General features: G+C 51.6%; 1 protein-coding gene across 1 annotated transcript in view; it reads left to right on the forward strand.

The window, feature by feature from the left end:
* ARHGAP35 (Rho GTPase activating protein 35) overlaps positions 1-19,740 on the forward strand; it is a 31,000-nt gene extending 11,260 nt beyond the window's left edge. Inside the window, exons 3-8 of the mRNA XM_075847715.1 lie at positions 5-1,490; positions 14,000-14,144; positions 14,408-14,485; positions 15,878-16,009; positions 17,431-17,536; positions 17,609-19,740. Coding sequence (XP_075703830.1) covers positions 5-1,490; positions 14,000-14,144; positions 14,408-14,485; positions 15,878-16,009; positions 17,431-17,536; positions 17,609-17,918 — 2,257 coding nt within the window. The 3' untranslated portion in view covers positions 17,919-19,740. The remainder of the gene's footprint in view (positions 1-4; positions 1,491-13,999; positions 14,145-14,407; positions 14,486-15,877; positions 16,010-17,430; positions 17,537-17,608) is intronic.
* The last annotated feature ends 209 nt before the right edge of the window (positions 19,741-19,949 follow it).

The raw sequence follows: 19,949 nt of genomic DNA on the forward strand, positions 1-19,949 counted from the left end.
CCAGCAAGTTGCAGTGCTTCTTCCTCGACGCCGCCTCTACGGGACTGGGTTACGGTCGCAACGTAAATGAGAAACAGATCAGCCAGATTCTGCGGTTTCTTCTAGAGTCCAAGAGGAACCTGAACCTTGTGACCTCCTCACCGAGTATCAAGGACCTGATTGACTGTGACCTGCGCATAGTCATGTGTTTGATGTGCGGAGACCCCTTTAACATGGAGGAGGTGCTGAACGTCCTGAAGCCTCATACTTATCGTCCATCACAGTTTGGAATTGGGGGCTCGGTGCTGTTTGACTTGCCCTTAGGTAGTCAGAAGCGGCGCCTGGAGCTGCTTATCCTGTCCTATCACGCCTCCTTCAACATTCGTAAGACCAAACTTGTTCATGGATACATGGTTTTCTACGCAGCGAAGCGCCGCGCCTCTCTGGCCATGCTGCGCGCCTTCCTCTGTGAAGTACAAGACATTGTTCCTGTCCAACTTGTTGCCTTGACCGAGGGTCCTGTCAATCTCTTGGATAACCTGACCAGGGATCAGCTGACTGAAGGGGAGGAGATCGCGCAAGATATCGAAGGCAAATTCCTGAATTTACAGTGTGGACAGGCCCAACCCAAGCTGGACACCTTCTACTCCTTCTTCAGGGACGTCGTGGAGAAGAAAGTCATCATTGAAGCCTCGCACATGTATGACAACACGGCGGAAGCATGTAGCACCACGGAGGAGGTCTTCAGCTCGCCCCGCGCGGGGTCTCCTCTCTGCAACTCCCACCTGCCTGACTCTGAGGAGGATCTGGACCCTTCTCCTCAGCACATCCTGCCTCGCGATGACACGACTTTGGCCGCACCTTCTAGAGAACATTCGAAATTGGCAAGAGAGTTGGAGGACAGCGAGAGTCTCCCCTTCATTTCTGTCATGAGCACCTTAGAGAGCAAACTGAACAACAAGGTACCTCCTCCTCTCAAACCAAAGCCTGATCTGTCCTACCTGGACCCGGGGTCCCGTGATGGACACAGAAGGTCCTTGACCTCCATCACGTGGCCGCCATCTGAGGCCTTTGACCCTTCAGACTATGCCGAGCCTATAGACTCTGTTGTGAAACCAAGAAGCCAGGAAGAGAACATTTACTCCGTGCCTCACGACAGCACCCAAGGAAAAATAATCACCATCCGAAACGCTATCAAGCCGCAGTCCAATGGCAGCGGGAATGGTTCAGACAGCGACATGGACACCAACTCTCTGGAGCGAACACGGAAAGCGTCCGTCGTGACCAAGCCCGTCCTCTACCGGACCAAGTGTGCCAAGCTCGGGAAGTTTTCTAGTTATCGCAGCAGCTTCAGCGTGGGCAGTGATGACGAGCTGGGCCCCATGAGAAGAAAAGATGAAGACGTTGGAACGCAGGGGCCAAAAGGAGACCACACCACAAACTCCTATGAGGCCGATGGCGAGGATCCGCGCAAGAGGAACATTCTGCGCAGCCTCAGGAGAACCACAAAGGTATACGGGGGGTTCAGGCATTACAGTGACTGCCCTGATGCAGAGAATTGTGGAATAGAGAGCGCTCCACTTACTCCAGTCACAGCAAGAGCTGCACTCACAATTCTGCTGATTGCCCCTTGGAGTCCACCATCACAGTGTATTGGTGCATAGCATGGTGGGACATGTAGTTTTTTTTCAGCTTTTTTGGCTAGTATACAACACTGATGTAAACATTACATCTCCCACGGTGCACCACAGATAACCGTGCCCTGCTACATGTAAGGTCTGTGTAAGAAGCAGTCAGAGTGGTTGCAGCTATGGTTGTGACTAGAGTATAACCTGTAAGTCAGCAAAAAAGTGGAATCTGAAGCGATGAAGATTAATAAAGCTTCATCGTGGTGCAATGACAAGTGGTCACTTACTAGACTGATAATGGTCTGGACGCGTCATGTGACATCGGCATCGTAAGGCCCCACCCCAGCTGCTGTCACTGACCGTAGACATCACATAGCTGACGGCAGGCAGGTGTAACCTGCACCTATGTGACTGGAGAGACCCCCTCCCTGTATATATACATACTACACGTGGCCAGCACCTATGTGACTGGAGAGACCCCCTCCCTGTATATATACATACTACACGTGACCAGCACCTATGTGACTGGAGAGACCCCCTCCCTGTATATATACATACTACACGTGGCCAGCACCTATGTGACTGGAGAGACCCCCTCCCTGTATATATACATACTACGCGTGACCAGCACCTATGTGACTGGAGAGACCCCCTCCCTGTATATATACATACTGCATGTGACCAGCACCTGTGACTGGAGAGACCCCCTCCCTGTATATATACATACTACACGTGACCAGCACCTATGTGACTGGAGAGACCCCCTCCCTGTATATATACATACTACACGTGACCAGCACCTATGTGACTGGAGAGACCCCCTCCCTGTATATATACATACTACGCGTGACCAGCACCTATGTGACTGGAGAGACCCCCTCCCTGTATATATACATACTACACGTGACCAGCACCTATGTGACTGGAGAGACCCCCTCCCTGTATATATACATACTACACGTGACCAGCACCTATGTGACTGGAGAGACCCCCTCCCTGTATATATACATACTGCGCGTGACCAGCACCTATGTGACTGGAGAGACCCCCTCCCTGTATATATACATACTACGCGTGACCAGCACCTATGTGACTGGAGAGACCCCCTCCCTGTATATATACATACTACACGTGGCCAGCACCTATGTGACTGGAGAGACCCCCTCCCTGTATATATACATACTACACGTGACCAGCACCTATGTGACTGGAGAGACCCCCTCCCTGTATATATACATACTACACGTGACCAGCACCTATGTGACTGGAGAGACCCCCTCCCTGTATATATACATACTACGCGTGACCAGCACCTATGTGACTGGAGAGACCCCCTCCCTGTATATATACATACTACACGTGGCCAGCACCTATGTGACTGGAGAGACCCCCTCCCTGTATTTATACATACTGCATGTGACCAGCACCTGTGACAGGAGAGACCCCCTCCCTGTATATATACATACTGCACGGGACCAGCACACTTGCAAGAAAAAGTAAGTGAACCCTTTGGAAAGTCCTGGGTTTCTGCAGTGATAAAATGTGGTGATTGTTCTTTAAATTACAATTCTAGATACGACATGAAATAACGCCCGATGTCCGGCCCCCGTCTCCTATAGAGGAAACCTCCGCAGTGCAGGGAGAAGTAACTGAACCCGCCAATGTAATGACCAGTAGATCTCTCTCCAGCAGCGATCGACCCCCCCCCCCCAGACATTTCCTGTGGCTGCAAATAGACCCCCCCCCCTACAAATGTCCTCAGTTCTTCGATATTTCTCGGATGCCTCGTGAACACAGCTCTTCAGGCTGTGCCGCTCCCTCCCGCCGTTATTCTCGCTCCGCCGTGCCGCACCCTTCCCCCATTAATCTCCCTACACCGTGCCGCTCCCTCCGCCGCTATTCTCGCTCCGCCGTGCCGCTCCCTCCCGCCGCTATTCTCGCTCCGCCGTGCCGCTCCCTCCCGCCGTTATTCTCGCTCTGCCGTGCCGCACCCTTCCCCCATTAATCTCCCTAAACCGTGCCGCTCCCTCCCGCCGTTATTCTCGCTCCGCCGTTATTCTCCCTCCGCCGTGCCGCTCCCTCCCGCCGTTATTCTCGCTCCGCTGTGCCGCTCCCTCCGCCGTTATTCTCCCTCCGCCGTTATTCTCCCTCCGCCGTTATTCTCGCTCCGCTGTGCCGCTCCCTCCGCCGTTATTCTCCCTCCGCCGTTATTCTCCCTCCCACCGTTATTCTCGCTCTGCCGTGCCGCACCCTTCCCCCATTAATCTCCCTACACCGTGCCGCTCCCTCCGCCGTTATTCTCCCTCCGCCGTGCCGCTCCCTCCGCCGTTATTCTCCCTCCGCCGTGCCGCTCCCTCCCGCCGCTATTCTCGCTCCGCCGTGCCGCTCCCTCCCGCCGTTATTCTCGCTCCGCCGTTATTCTCTCTCAGCCGTTATTCTCCCTCCGCCGTGCCGCTCCCTCCGCCGTGCCGCTCCCTCCCGCCGTTATTCTCGCTCCGCTGTGCCGCTCCCTCCGCCGTTATTCTCCCTCCGCCGTTATTCTCGCTCCGCTGTGCCGCTCCCTCCGCCGTTATTCTCCCTCCGCCGTTATTCTCGCTCTGCCGTGCCGCACCCTTCCCCCATTAATCTCCCTACACCGTGCCGCTCCCTCCCTCCCGCCGTTATTCTCGCTCCGCCGTGCCGCTCCCTCCGCCGTTATTCTCCCTCCGCCGTTATTCTCCCTCCGCCGTGCCGCTCACTCCCGCCGTTATTCTCCCTCCGCCGTGCCGCTCCCTCCGCCGTGCCGCTCCCTCCGCCGTGCCGCTCCCTCCGCCGTTATTCTCCCTCCGCCGTTATTCTCCCTCCGCCGTTATTCTCCCTCCGCCGTGCCGCTCCCTCCGCGTGCCGCTCCCTCCGCCGTGCCGCTCCCTCCGCCGTGCCGCTCCCTCCCGCCGTTATTCTCGCTCCGCCGTGCCGCTCCCTCCTGCCGTTATTCTCCCTCCTGCCGTTATTCTCCCTCCTGCCGTTATTCTCCCTCCGCCGTTATTCTCCCTCCGCCGTTATTCTCCCTCCCGCCGTTATTCTCCCTCCCGCCGTTATTCTCCCTCCCGCCGTTATTCTCCCTCCCGCCGTTATTCTCCCTCCCGCCGTGCCGCTCCCTCCCGCCGTGCCGCTCCCTCCCGCCGTGCCGCTCCCTCCCTCCGTTATTCTCCCTCCCGCCGTTATTCTCGCTCCGCCGTGCCGCTCCCTGCGCCGTTCACAGTTGGGATGAGGATTCGGTGTTGATGTTCAGTGTTGGCTTTGATTATTTGTGTCCAGCTTCATGTGTCTCTAACTCGTCTCCTGAAAGTTGCTTCCCTCGGGACATGTTCACACTACGGCCGGGCGATTATGACCTAAATCACGATTAATTGAACGTGTAACCTCAATTACGATTAATGAATGATTATTTAGACCACACCCCCTATTTGCATGCTACGCCATTTAATTAATACTTATCCCCTGAGCCTGCTGTATATAATATACCCCCTGACACTGCCCCCACACAGTCTAATGCCCCCATAACTGCCTCCACACAGTATAATACCCCCATAACTGCCTCCACACAGTATAATGCCCCCATAGCTGCCTCCACACAGTATAATGTCCCCATAGCTGCCTCCACACAGTATAATGTCCCCATAGCTGCCTCCACACAGTATAATGTCCCCATAGCTGCCTCCACACAGTATAATACCCCCATAACTGCCTCCACACAGTATAATGTCCCCATAGCTGCCTCCACACAGTATAATGTCCCCATAGCTGCCCCCACACAGTATAATGTCCCCATAGCTGCCTCCACACAGTATAATGCCCCCATAGCTGCCTCCACACAGTATAATGCCCCCATAGCTGCCTCCACACAGTATAATGCCCCCATAGCTGCCTCCACACAGTATAATGCCCCCATAGCTGCCTCCACACAGTATAATGCCCCATAGCTGCCTCCACACAGTATAATGTCCCCATAGCTGCCCCCACACAGTATAATGTTCCCATAGCTGCCTCCACGCAGTATAATGTCCCCATAGCTGCCTCCACACAGTATAATGTCCCCATAGCTGCCTCCACACAGTATAATGTCCCCATAGCTGCCCCCACACAGTATAATGTCCCCATAGCTGCCTCCACACAGTATAATGTCCCCATAGCTGCCTCCACACAGTATAATGTCCCCATAGCTGCCCCCACACAGTATAATGCCCCCATAGCTGCCTCCACACAGTATAATGCCCCCATAGCTGCCTCCACACAGTATAATGTCCCCATAGCTGCCTCCACACAGTATAATACCCCATAGCTGCCTCCACACAGTATAATGTCCCCATAGCTGCCCCCACACAGTATAATACCCCCATAACTGCCCTCCACACAGTATAATGCCCCCATAACTGCCTCCACACAGTATAATGCCCCCATAGCTGCCTCCACACAGTATAATGTCCCCATAGCTGCCTCCACACAGTATAATACCCCATAGCTGCCTCCACACAGTATAATGTCCCCATAGCTGCCTCCACACAGTATATGTCCCCATAGCTGCCTCCACACAGTATAATGCCCCCATAACTGCCTCCACACAGTATAATGCCCCCATAGCTGCCTCCACACAGTATAATGTCCCCATAACTGTCCTCCACACAGTATAATGTCCCCATAGCTGCCCCCACACAGTATAATGTCCCATAGCTGCCCCCACACAGTATAATGTCCCCATAGCTGCCCCCACACAGTATAATGTCCCCATAGCTGCCCCCACACAGTATAATGTCCCCATAGCTGCCCCCACACAGTATAATGTCCCCATAGCTGCCTCCACACAGTATAATGCCCCCATAGCTGCCCCCACACAGTATAATGTCCCATAGCTGCCCCCACACAGTATAATGTCCCCATAGCTGCCCCCACACAGTATAATGTCCCCATAGCTGCCCCCACACAGTATAATGTCCCCATAGCTGCCCCCACACAGTATAATGTCCCCATAGCTGCCCCCACACAGTATAATGTCCCCATAGCTGCCTCCACACAGTATAATGTCCCCATAACTGCCCCCACACAGTATAATGTCCCCATAGCTGCCCCCACACAGTATAATGTCCCCATAGCTGCCCCCACACAGTATAATGTCCCCATAGCTGCCCCCACACAGTATAATACCCCCATAACTGCCCCCACACAGTATAATGTCCCCATAGCTGCCTCCACACAGTATAATGTCCCCATAACTGCCTCCACACAGTATAATGTCCCATAGCTGCCTCCACACAGTATAATGTCCCCATAGCTGCCTCCACACAGTATAATGTCCCCATAGCTGCCTCCACACAGTATAATGTCCCCATAGCTGCCACCACACAGTATAATGTCCCCATAGCTGCCACCACACAGTATAATGCCCCCATAGCTGCCTCCACACAGTATAATGTCCCCATAGCTGCCTCCACACAGTATAATGCCCCCATAACTGCCTCCACACAGTATAATGCCCCCATAGCTGCCTCCACACAGTATAATGCCCCCATAGCTGCCTCCACACAGTATAATGTCCCCATAGCTGTCTCCACACAGTATAATGTCCCCATAGCTGCCCCCACACAGTATAATGTCCCCATAGCTGCCCCCACACAGTATAATGTCCCCATAGCTGCCCCTACACAGTATAATGTCCCCATAGCTGCCCCCACACAGTATAATGTCCCCATAGCTGCCCCACACAGTATAATGTCCCCATAGCTGCCTCCACACAGTATAATGTCCCCATAGCTGCCCCTACACAGTATAATGTCCCCATAGCTGCCCCCACACAGTATAATGTCCCCATAGCTGCCCCCACACAGTATAATGTCCCCATAGCTGCCCCACACAGTATAATGTCCCCATAGCTGCCTCCACACAGTATAATGCCCCCATAGCTGCCACCACACAGTATAATGCCACCATAGCTGCCTCCACACAGTATAATACCACCATAGCTGCCTCCACACAGTATAATGTCCCCATAACTGCCTCCACACAGTATAATGTCCCCATAGCTGCCTCCACACAGTATAATGTCCCCATAGCTGCCTCCACACAGTATAATGTCCCCATAGCTGCCACCACACAGTATAATGTCCCCATAGCTGCCACCACACAGTATAATGTCCCCATAGCTGCCTCCACACAGTATAATGTCCCCATAGCTGCCCCCACACAGTATAATGTCCCCATAGCTGCCTCCACACAGTATAATGTCCCCATAGCTGCCTCCACACAGTATAATGTCCCCATAGCTGCCTCCACACAGTGTAATGCCCCCATAGCTGCCTCCACACAGTATAATGTCCCCATAGCTGCCTCCACACAGTATAATGTCCCCATAGCTGCCTCCACACAGTATAATGTCCCCATAGCTGCCCCTACACAGTATAATGTCCCCATAGCTGCCCCCACACAGTATAATGTCCCCATAGCTGACTCCACACAGTATAATGTCCCCATAGCTGCCACCACACAGTATAATGCCCCCATAGCTGCCCCACACAGTATAATGTCCCCATAACTGCCTCCACACAGTATAATGCCCCCATAGCTGCCTCCACACAGTATAATGCCCCCATAGCTGCCCCCACACAGTATAATGTCCCCATAGCTGCCTCCACACAGTATAATGTCCCCATAGCTGCCTCCACACAGTATAATGCCCCCATAGCTGCCTCCACACAGTATAATGCCCCCATAGCTGCCCCCACACAGTATAATGTCCCCATAGCTGCCCCCACACAGTATAATGTCCCCATAGCTGCCTCCACACAGTATAATGTCCCCATAGCTGCCTCCACACAGTATAATGTCCCCATAGCTGCCTCCACACAGTATAATGTCCCCATAGCTGCCTCCACACAGTATAATGCCCCATAGCTGCCTCCACACAGTATAATGTCCCCATAGCTGCCTCCACACAGTATAATGTCCCCATAGCTGCCTCCACACAGTATAATGCCCCATAGCTGCCCCCACACAGTATAATGTCCCCATAGCTGCCTCCACACAGTGTAATGCCCCCATAGCTGCCTCCACACAGTATAATGTCCCCATAGCTGCCTCCACACAGTATAATGTCCCCATAGCTGCCTCCACACAGTATAATGTCCCCATAGCTGCCCCTACACAGTATAATGTCCCCATAGCTGCCCCCACACAGTATAATGTCCCCATAGCTGACTCCACACAGTATAATGTCCCCATAGCTGCCACCACACAGTATAATGCCCCCATAGCTGCCCCCACACAGTATAATGTCCCCATAACTGCCTCCACACAGTATAATGCCCCCATAGCTGCCTCCACACAGTATAATGCCCCCATAGCTGCCCCCACACAGTATAATGTCCCCATAGCTGCCTCCACACAGTATAATGTCCCCATAGCTGCCTCCACACAGTATAATGCCCCCATAGCTGCCTCCACACAGTATAATGCCCCCATAGCTGCCCCCACACAGTATAATGTCCCCATAGCTGCCTCCACACAGTATAATGCCCCCATAACTGCCTCCACACAGTATAATGTCCCCATAACTGTCCTCCACACAGTATAATGTCCCCATAACTGTCCTCCACACAGTATAATGTCCCCATAACTGCCCCCACACAGTATAATGTCCCCATAGCTGCCTCCACACAGTATAATGCCCCCATAGCTGCCCCCACACAGTATAATGTCCCCATAACTGCCTCCACACAGTATAATGTCCCCATAACTGCCCCCACACAGTATAATGTCCCCATAGCTGCCTCCACACAGTATAATGCCCCCATAGCTGCCCCCACACAGTATAATGTCCCCATAACTGCCTCCACACGGTATAATGTCCCCATAGCTGCCTCCACACAGTATAATGCCCCCATAGCTGCCCCCACACAGTATAATGTCCCCATAGCTGCCTCCACACAGTATAATGTCCCCATAGCTGCCCCCACACAGTATAATGTCCCCATAGCTGCCTCCACACAGTATAATGTCCCCATAGCTGCCTCCACACAGTATAATGCCCCCATAACTGCCTCCACACAATATAATGCCCCCATAGCTGCCTCCACACAGTATAATGTCCCCATAACTGTCCTCCACACAGTATAATGTCCCCATAGCTGCCTCCACACAGTATAATGTCCCCATAGCTGCCTCCACACAGTATAATGTCCCCATAACTGCCTCCACACAGTATAATGTCCCCATAGCTGCCTCCACACAGTATAATGTCCCCATAGCTGCCCCCACACAGTATAATGTCCCATAGCTGCCCCCACACAGTATAATGCCCCCATAGCTGCCACCACACAGTATAATGTCCCCATAGCTGCCTCCACACAGTATAATGTCCCCATAGCTGCCCCCACACAGTATAATGCCCCCATAGCTGCCCCCACACAGTATAATGTCCCCATAGCTGCCTCCACACAGTATAATGTCCCCATAGCTGCCTCCACACAGTATAATGCCCAATAAAATAAATACTCCCCTGACCCCGTTCCAACGATGAGTGGAGGAGATTCCTCTGCTCCTCCTGTCTGCGCCGAGCCGTAAGTGTCCGGCGATACATAGTAAATGGTAGAGCAGGGACCATACGGCACCCTTCTCTACTATTGGATTTAACTGTATCTGCGTCCTGATACATTTGAAACCGGGGGGGGGGATCGAAGAAACCAAAGTGTGCAAGATAAAGTTGGTTAATTTTGGGTGGTTTTTTTCGATTTACTGCCTAACCCTAGTTCACACCAGCCAATCTTTCTTGATCAGAACAGATTTGATCGTAACCGGGCTCCATTTGCCTTTATTTAATGGGCGAAGCACCTGTGGAGCCCACACTTCCAAACTCTTCTTCAAACGCCTTTTGCCAATTAGCTCTTGGAGAAGTCATTAGCACAGAGGTTCACTTACTTTTTCTCCCTGCACCGCGGATGTTCCTCAGTAAGAGACCTGGACACTACAACTATCTCTGTTATTAGTTTATATTGTTTTTCAGACCACATTTTATAAGTGATCGCTGCAGAAATCCAACTCATTCCAAATGGTTCACTTCGTTTTTCTTGTAACTGTACGTACACCTGACCAGTCACCAGCACCACTGGCCGGTGAGATGACCGATGACTGGCCGCAGCTCTGTCCCCTAGGCTCACTGATATGTAGGAACGCCCTGTCTGATCCCCAGGATACATTTAATCAGAGATGTGCAGCAGTGAGGTCAGGACGACCAGCCGTACAGTCAAGCTGTAGTGTTGACTTTCACTAATCCTTCCAATACCATTTATAAGAATTTGATTAACTAAACTACTGATCCTTAGTTACACCTATATTATACTCCAGAGCTGCACTCACTATTCTGCTGGTGGAGTCACTGTGTACATACATTACATTACTTATCCTGTACTGATCCTGAGTTACATCCTGTATTATACTCCAGAGCTGCACTCACTATTCTGCTGGTGGAGTCACTGTGTACATACATTACATTACTTACCCTGTACTGATCCTGAGTTATATCCTGTATTATACTCCAGAGCTGCACTCACTATACTGCTGGTAGAGTCACTGTGTACATACATTACATTACTTATCCTGTACTGATCCTGAGTTACATCCTGTATTATACTCCAGAGCTGCACTCACTATTCTGCTGGTGGAGTCACTGTCTACATACATTACTTATCCTGTACTGATCCTGAGTTATATCCTGTATTATACTCCAGAGCTGCACTCACTATTCTGCTGGTGGTGTCGCTGTGTACATACATTACATTACTTATCCTGTACTGATCCTGAGTTACATCCTGTATTATACTCCAGAGCTGCACTCACTATTCTGCTGGTGGAGTCACTGTGTACATACATTACATTACTTATCCTGTACTGATACTGAGTTATATCCTGTATTATACTCCAGAGCTGCACTCACTATTCTGCTGGTGGAGTCACTGTGTACATACATTACATTACTTATCCTGTACTGATCCTGAGTTACATCCTGTATTATACTCCAGAGCTGCACTCACTATTCTGCTGGTGGAGTCACTGTGTACATACCTTACATTACTTACCCTGTACTGATCCTGAGTTATATCCTGTATTATACTCCAGAGCTGCACTCACTATTCTGCTGGTGGAGTCACTGTGTACATACATTACATTACTTACCCTGCACTGGTCCTGAGTTACATCCTGTATTATACTCCAGAGCTGCACTCACTATTCTGCTGGTGGAGTCACTGTGTACATACATTACATTACTTACCCTGTACTGATCCTGAGTTATATCCTGTATTATACTCCAGAGCTGCACTCACTATTCTGCTGGTGGAGTCACTGTGTACATACATTACTTATCCTGTACTGATCCTGAGTTATATCCTGTATTATACTCCAGAGCTGCACTCACTATTCTGCTGGTGGAGTCACTGTGTACATACATTACATTACTTATCCTGTACTGATCCTGAGTTACATCCTGTATTATACTCCAGAGCTGCACTCACTCTTCTGCTGGTGGAGTCACTGTGTACATACATTACATTACTTATCCTGTACTGATCCTGAGTTATATCCTGTATTATACTCCAGAGCTGCACTCACTATTCTGCTGGTGGAGTCACTGTGCACATACATTACATTACTTATCCTGTACTGATCCTGAGTTATATCCTGTATTATACTCCAGAGCTGCACTCACTATTCTGCTGGTGGAGTCACTGTGTACATACATTACATTACTTATCCTGTACTGATCCTGAGTTACATCCTGTATTATACTCCAGAGCTGCACTCACTCTTCTGCTGGAGGAGTCACTGTGCACATACATTACATTACTTATCCTGTACTGATCCTGAGTTATATCCTGTATTATACTCCAGAGCTGCACTCACTATTCTGCTGGTGGAGTCACTGTGTACATACATTACATTACTTATCCTGTACTGATCCTGAGTTACATCCTGTATTATACTCCAGAGCTGCACTCACTATTCTGCTGGTGGAGTCACTGTGTACATACATTACATTACTTATCCTGTACTGATCCTTAGTTATACCTATATTATACTCCAGAGCTGCACTCACTATTCTGCTTGTGAAGTCTCTGTGTACATACATTACTTATCCTGTACTGATCCTGAGTTACATCCTGTATTATACTCCAGAGCTGCACTCACTATTCTGCTGGTGGAGTCACTGTGTACATACATTACATTACTTATCCTGTACTGATCCTGAGTTACATCCTGTATTATACTCCAGAGCTGCACTCACTATTCTGCTGGTGGAGTCACTGTGTACATACATTACATTACTTATCCTGTACTGATCCTTAGTTACACCTATATTATACTCCAGAGCTGCACTCACTATTCTACTGGTGGAGTCACTGTGTACATACATTACATTACTTATCCTGTACTGATACTGAGTTATATCCTGTATTATACTCCAGAGCTGCACTCACTATTCTGCTGGTGGAGTCACTGTGTACATACATTACATTACTTATCCTGTACTGATCCTGAGTTACATCCTGTATTATACTCCAGAGCTGCACTCACTATTCTGCTGGTGGAGTCACTGTGTACATACCTTACATTACTTACCCTGTACTGATCCTGAGTTATATCCTGTATTATACTCCAGAGCTGCACTCACTATTCTGCTGGTGGAGTCACTGTGTACATACATTACATTACTTACCCTGCACTGGTCCTGAGTTACATCCTGTATTATACTCCAGAGCTGCACTCACTATTCTGCTGGTGGAGTCACTGTGTACATACATTACATTACTTATCCTGTACTGATCCTGAGTTACATCCTGTATTATACTCCAGAGCTGCACTCACTATTCTGCTGGTGGAGTCACTGTGTACATACCTTACATTACTTACCCTGTACTGATCCTGAGTTATATCCTGTATTATACTCCAGAGCTGCACTCACTATTCTGCTGGTGGAGTCACTGTGTACATACATTACTTATCCTGTACTGATCCTGAGTTATATCCTGTATTATACTTCAGAGCTGTACTCACTATTCTGCTGGTGGAGTCACTGTGTACATACATTACTTATCCTGTACTGATCCTGAGTTATATCCTGTATTATACTTCAGAGCTGCACTCACTATTTTTCTGGTTCTGGAGATGTATTCTAGCTGTAAGTTGATGTATGGATTCTTTGGCGTTATCTGGTGTCTCGGGAGGTCTCTTATGAAGATGTTCTATATTTACCTCCTGTGTATTATAATATTATTGCAGCGCCCCCCCCCCCCCCCTATTACTGGTGGTCAGTAGAGACATATCCCCCCCCCCTCATTCTCACTTTGTGTTATTTTTTTCCTCTCCAGAAACGAGCCACTAAACTCCGTCCCTCCCTGACTAAGCAGACGTGGGAGAGCAGCTACTTCGGGATGCCGCTGGTGAGCGTTGTGACTTCGGAGAGGCCGATCCCTGTGTTCATTGAGAAGTGTGTGGAGTACATAGAGACTACAGGTGAGGGGAACCTCTGACACTTCAGGCGTGATGATGTGCCGAGACGTTTACAGATCATTGTCCCTGAACCAGAGAGCTTACATTCTGATTGGGAGTGCATGGTCTGTGTGACAGCGCCCCTCCAGTCCATGGCTGTGACTAGTACTGCCACTCACTGAAGTGAACACCAAACACATGGACCTGGGCGGCGCAGCTTCTCGGGGACGAGGTCGTCGTGTCACGAGCTGTACTATGGGGGTAACGCACTTGTTTCTCCCCCGCAGGAATGAGCACAGAGGGAATCTATCGAGTCAGCGGCAACAAGTCCGAGATGGATTCTCTGCAGAGGCAGTTTGATCACGGTGAGTGATAATGATAGTTAAAGGGTTAATCATGGGCGGAGGACGAACGAGGGCGGACGGACAAGTGGGGGGGGGGAGGGCGGACGGACGAGTGGGGGGGGGGGAGGGCGGACGGACAAGTGGGGGGGGGAGGGCGGACGGACGAGGGGAGGGGGGAGGACGACGGAGGGGGGGAGGGAGGGACGGACGGGAGGGGGGGACGGACGAGGGGGAGGGAGAGGACGATGTAATGTGGGTGGGTGGGTGGGTGAGAGGCTGTCACCACAGTATAAGTGCCCGGTCTCCTATATAATGTGGGTGGGTGGGTGGGTGAGAGGCTGTCACCACAGTATAAGTGCCCGGTCTCCTATATAATGTGGGTGGGTGGGTGAGAGGCTGTCACCACAGTATAAGTGCCCGGTCTCCTATATAATGTGGGTGGGTGGGTGGGTGGGAGGGTGAGAGGCTGTCACCACAGTATAAGTGCCCGGTCTCCTATATAATGTGGGTGGGTGAGAGGCTGTCACCACAGTATAAGTGCCCGGTCTCCTATATAATGTGGGTGGGTGGGTGAGAGGCTGTCACCACAGTATAAGTGCCCGGTCTCCTATATAATGTGGGTGGGTGGGTGGGTGAGAGGCTGTCACCACAGTATAAGTGCCCGGTCTCCTATATAATGTGGGTGGGTGGGTGAGAGGCTGTCACCACAGTATAAGTGCCCGGTCTCCTATATAATGTGGGTGGGTGGGTGGGTGGGTGAGAGGCTGTCACCACAGTATAAGTGCCCGGTCTCCTATATAATGTGGGTGGGTGGGTGAGAGGCTGTCACCACAGTATAAGTGCCCGGTCTCCTATATAATGTGGGTGGGTGGGTGAGAGGCTGTCACCACAGTATAAGTGCCCGGTCTCCTATATAATGTGGGTGGGTGGGTGAGAGGCTGTCACCACAGTATAAGTGCCCGGTCTCCTATATAATGTGGGTGGGTGGGTGGGTGAGAGGCTGTCACCACAGTATAAGTGCCCGGTCTCCTATATAATGTGGGTGGGTGGGTGAGAGGCTGTCACCACAGTATAAGTGCCCGGTCTCCTATATAATGTGGGTGGGTGGGTGGGTGGGTGAGAGGCTGTCACCACAGTATTTTTATTTAGAAACACGATCTGTTTTCACCACTTTCTTAGCGATTTTTAGATTTATTCTAATGAGTTTCTTAATGCCCAAGTGGGCGTGTTTTACTTTAGACAAGGTGGGCGTTGTACAGGGGAGTGGATGACGCTGACCAATCAGCCTCTTTAAGGCTCCGGTCACATTTGCGCTGGATTCCTCACCTGACGGGGACCATCGGTTTTTACGCAAATTTGAATCGGGCCTAAGGATGCCGCTCCCGTCATCTCTGACCTCTGTGACCTTTACAGATCATAACCTGGACTTGGCGGAGAAAGATTTCACGGTGAACACGGTGGCCGGAGCCTTGAAGAGTTTCTTTGCTGAGTTGCCGGACCCCCTCGTGCCATATACCATGCAGTCCGAGCTGGTGGACGCCTACAGTAAGTGACAACATGGCGGCGCGTTATGTGAGCGGCCACAGAGGCGCCGCCGTATTCATGTCTGACTATCCTCATATGTGAAATAAGAACAAAAAGACGGCGCCACCTTGTGTAGATCAGTAGGTTGAGGTGAGGAAACCGTGACAAGAAATGTGCTCACCAGAAAACGGAGGTTTCAAAACGTATAATATCCACAGTGCTGCTGCCAGATCCGAGTCGGTGTCCAAGATGGGACCGCTTAGGTAGAAACAATTACAGGTAAAAAATGGATCTGTCACGTGATCTTTTCTGGCGGAGGGGAAATAATAATAAAAAGAAAGACAGGTTATATAAGATGTGTCCTCTCTGATATGCACATGGCCTGAGGAAGACGATTGTTCATCGTCAAAACGCGTAGCCACTTTCAATAAACTGAACTTATTAATAACTCGGGACTCCGTTCCACATCATTCTCACCACACAGCAGCGCCATCAAAAAGATCCATTTTTTACCTGCAATTGTTTCTATCCTCATATGTGTGACTGCCGGACGGGGAAATACAATCTATTGTTCTGTGTTATCAGACATGGCAGGCTGGTGGAGGATGACTGTAGGACAGGTGAATACAATCTATTGTTCTCTGTTATCAGACATGTCAGGTTGGGGGGAGGATGACTGTAGGACAGGTGAATACAATCTATTGTTCTCTGTTATCAGACATGTCAGGCTGGGGGAGGATGATTGTAGGACAGGTGAATACAATCTATTGTTCTGTGTTATCAGACATGTCAGGCTGGGGGAGGATGACTGTAGGACAGGTGAATACAATCTATTGTTCTCTGTTATCAGACATGTCAGGCTGGGGGGAGGATGACTGTAGGACAGGTGAATACAATCTATTGTTCTCTGTTATCAGACATGTCAGGCTGGGGGAGGATGACTGTAGGACAGGTGAATAAAATCTATTGTTCTGTTATCAGACATGTCAGGGTGGGGGAGGATGACTGTAGGACAGGTGAATACAATCTATTGTTCTCTGTTATCAGACATGTCAGGCTGGGGAGGATGACTGTAGGACAGGTGAATAAAATCTATTGTTCTGTTATCAGACATGTCAGGCCGGGGGGAGGATGACTGTAGGACAGGTGACTACAATCTATTGTTCTCTGTTATCAGACATGTCAGGCTGGGGGAGGATGACTGTAGGACAGGTGAATACAATCTATTGTTCTGTTATCAGACATGTCAGGCTGGGGGAGGATGACTGTAGGACAGGTGAATACAATCTATTGTTCTCTGTTATCAGACATGTCAGGCTGGGGAAGGGTGTATAGCTGCTGTGATGTTGGGGTACATGTGGACGGGTCGCTGTCTTGTGGGGGTCCCCCTTGTGTGGAGCGCAGGTTTCCTCCGGTCACTCTTTGTCTCGGTTCTCCTGTAGAAATCAATGACCTGGAGCAGAAGTTGATCGCCATGAAGGATCTTCTGAGGAAGCTACCCAAGGAAAACCAAGAGATCTTCAAATACGTCATCTCCCATCTGAACCGGTGAGTGGTGCCGCGGGCCGGGGGTTGTGGGGGTCTCGCCTGCTCATGGTGACGGTTGTTCTTCCTCCGCAGGGTCAGCCAGCATCACCACACCAACCTGATGACCAGCGAGAACCTCTCCATCTGTTTCTGGCCGACGTTGATGCGCCCGGACTTCACCACCATGGACGCTCTGACGGCGACTCGCACCTACCAGACAATCATTGAGCTCTTCATCCATCAGTGTCCGTACTTCTTCTACCAGCGTCCTGCGATAGACCTTCCCACGCCGAGCTCCCCCTCCACACCCCCCGTCAACCCACCTACTCCCCCTCAGTCGCCCCCTTTAACCCCCGTGTCCCCATTGGAGAACCTGCTGTTATCAGATCCAAATATCCTGTGACCGTTCCCTCCCCCGCAGCTTATGGTCTCTCCCGGAGGCAACGTCCGCCCCCTTCCCAGCCGCGCGCTGACCTCTCCTGGAGGACCGGCGGCTCTACCTATGGGACCACTACAGATGTAAGAGACTTGGAGTCTGAGCCAGGGCCAGACCCTCCAGCGGAGAGGAGGGGGCTTCACCGTGGTACATTATGGAGCGGGGACCCCCCTGGTACATTGTGCAAGGTCATGAGTGGATACCTGGTACACGAACTGTGACGGGCACGGCATCCCCACATCCCCGAGGGGCCCTGGTTCTGTGGCGGTTTGAGCCGGAGCCCCTGCTCTTTGTGGATGACATCACAGGAGGAGTGGCACTTAGTGCATCGAGGAGCAACACTGAATAGTGGACTGGGGCGGGGACTCTCTGTGTTCCTCTGTGGTATTCGTGCCCCCTCCCCCTCTAATTTTAGGACACTAACCCCAAAAGGACACAGGAACCACACTACATATCTTAGCACTTACAGGCGGCACATTAGGGTGGAGGGGGCTGCATGACTGCGCGGAGCACACGCGTGACGCCGGCCGGAGATCACACGCATGTTTAACCTCCGCTTCTTCTTGGCGGCTCCTCGGGGTTGGAGTGATCGACGGCCTCGTCTTAATCGTCGCTCCTCGGGGTTGGAGTGGGCGGCGGCCTCGTCTTGATCGTTGCTCCTCGGGGTTGGAGTGGGCGGCGGCCTCGTCTTGATCGGCGCTCCTCGGGGTTGGAGTGATCGGCGGCCTCGTCTTGATCGTCGCTCCTCGGGGTTGGAGTGGGCGGCGGCCTCGTCTTGATCGTTGCTCCTCGAGGTTGGAGTGGGCGGCAGCCTCGTCTTGATCGGCGCTCCTCGGGGTTGGAGTGATCGGCGGCCTCGTCTTGATCGGCGCTCCTCGGGGTTGGAGTGATCGGCGGCCTCGTCTTGATCGGCGCTCCTCGGGGTTGGAGTGATCGGCGGCCTCGTCTTGATCGTCGCTCCTCTGGGTTGGAGTGGGCGGCGGCCTCGTCTTGATCGTTGCTCCTCGAGGTTGGAGTGGGCGGCAGCCTCGTCTTGATCGGCGCTCCTCGGGGTTGGAGTGATCGGCGGCCTCGTCTTGATCGGCGCTCCTCGGGGTTGGAGTGATCGGCGGCCTCGTCTTGATCGTCGCTCCTCGGGGTTGGAGTGGGCGGCGGCTTCGTCTTGATCGGCGCTCCTCAGGCGCCGTGTTGAGTCCATCACTATTTTATGTTGAAATGATCTGTAAAGCGGAAGATCGCCCCAACCCCCATTTTAACTGACTCGTCCTACTGATCCCCCGTAACTGACGGCCCCGCTTTCCCTGACCGGCCTGAGCACCGCCCTCACTACCTCTGTCCAGGCACTAACTGTCCTTAAGTGTTAAAAAGCGATCCCCTCCCCCACCTTTACCTGTATGACCGGCAACCACACGTAACAGACCTCCTCCTGCTCACCGAAATCCCCCGCCCGAGGTGTGACCCCCCCCCTCCCCCACCAGTGAGTGACGCAGACAGAGCCGGGGTGCCCTGAGGAGAGCGGTTTGGGGGGGTCGGTCTTACTGTGGGGTCACGGGGTGTGAAGGGAATGTCCATACTGTGCAGGGAGGCCTCGCCGCGACCGGGGGCCCCCATGTTTCCTCTTCTGTTTGTCGCCGTCTGTCGGTCGGGTCATTTTGTGCATGAGATTGTGGCCCTTCCGCTGACCCCCCCCGGATCATGTATTTTCTGCGACTGCTCGTTGTGATTGGAACAAACTGAGGGCCTTAATGTGACTTGTATTATAGCTAATAAATCTTGTTATAAACTCCCAGCGCTCTCCCTGGTGGTCTGCGGGGGTGGGGTGGGCTCGGGTAGACGGGGGATATAGAGGTCCTGGATACCAAGGACCCGCTGCCTGACGACCTGGAAATACTGATTGGTTGCTATGGATACATTGTAGTGGACTGTCAGACAGGACTCTGTTTAAAGGGCCGGCGTCCAGTCTTGCAACTTTCTAATAGACCTGGTTTTACAATTACT

The sequence above is a fragment of the Rhinoderma darwinii genome (assembly GCF_050947455.1).
Source record: "Rhinoderma darwinii isolate aRhiDar2 chromosome 8 unlocalized genomic scaffold, aRhiDar2.hap1 SUPER_8_unloc_1, whole genome shotgun sequence".
In the NCBI taxonomy this organism is placed as follows: Eukaryota; Metazoa; Chordata; class Amphibia; order Anura; family Rhinodermatidae; genus Rhinoderma; species Rhinoderma darwinii.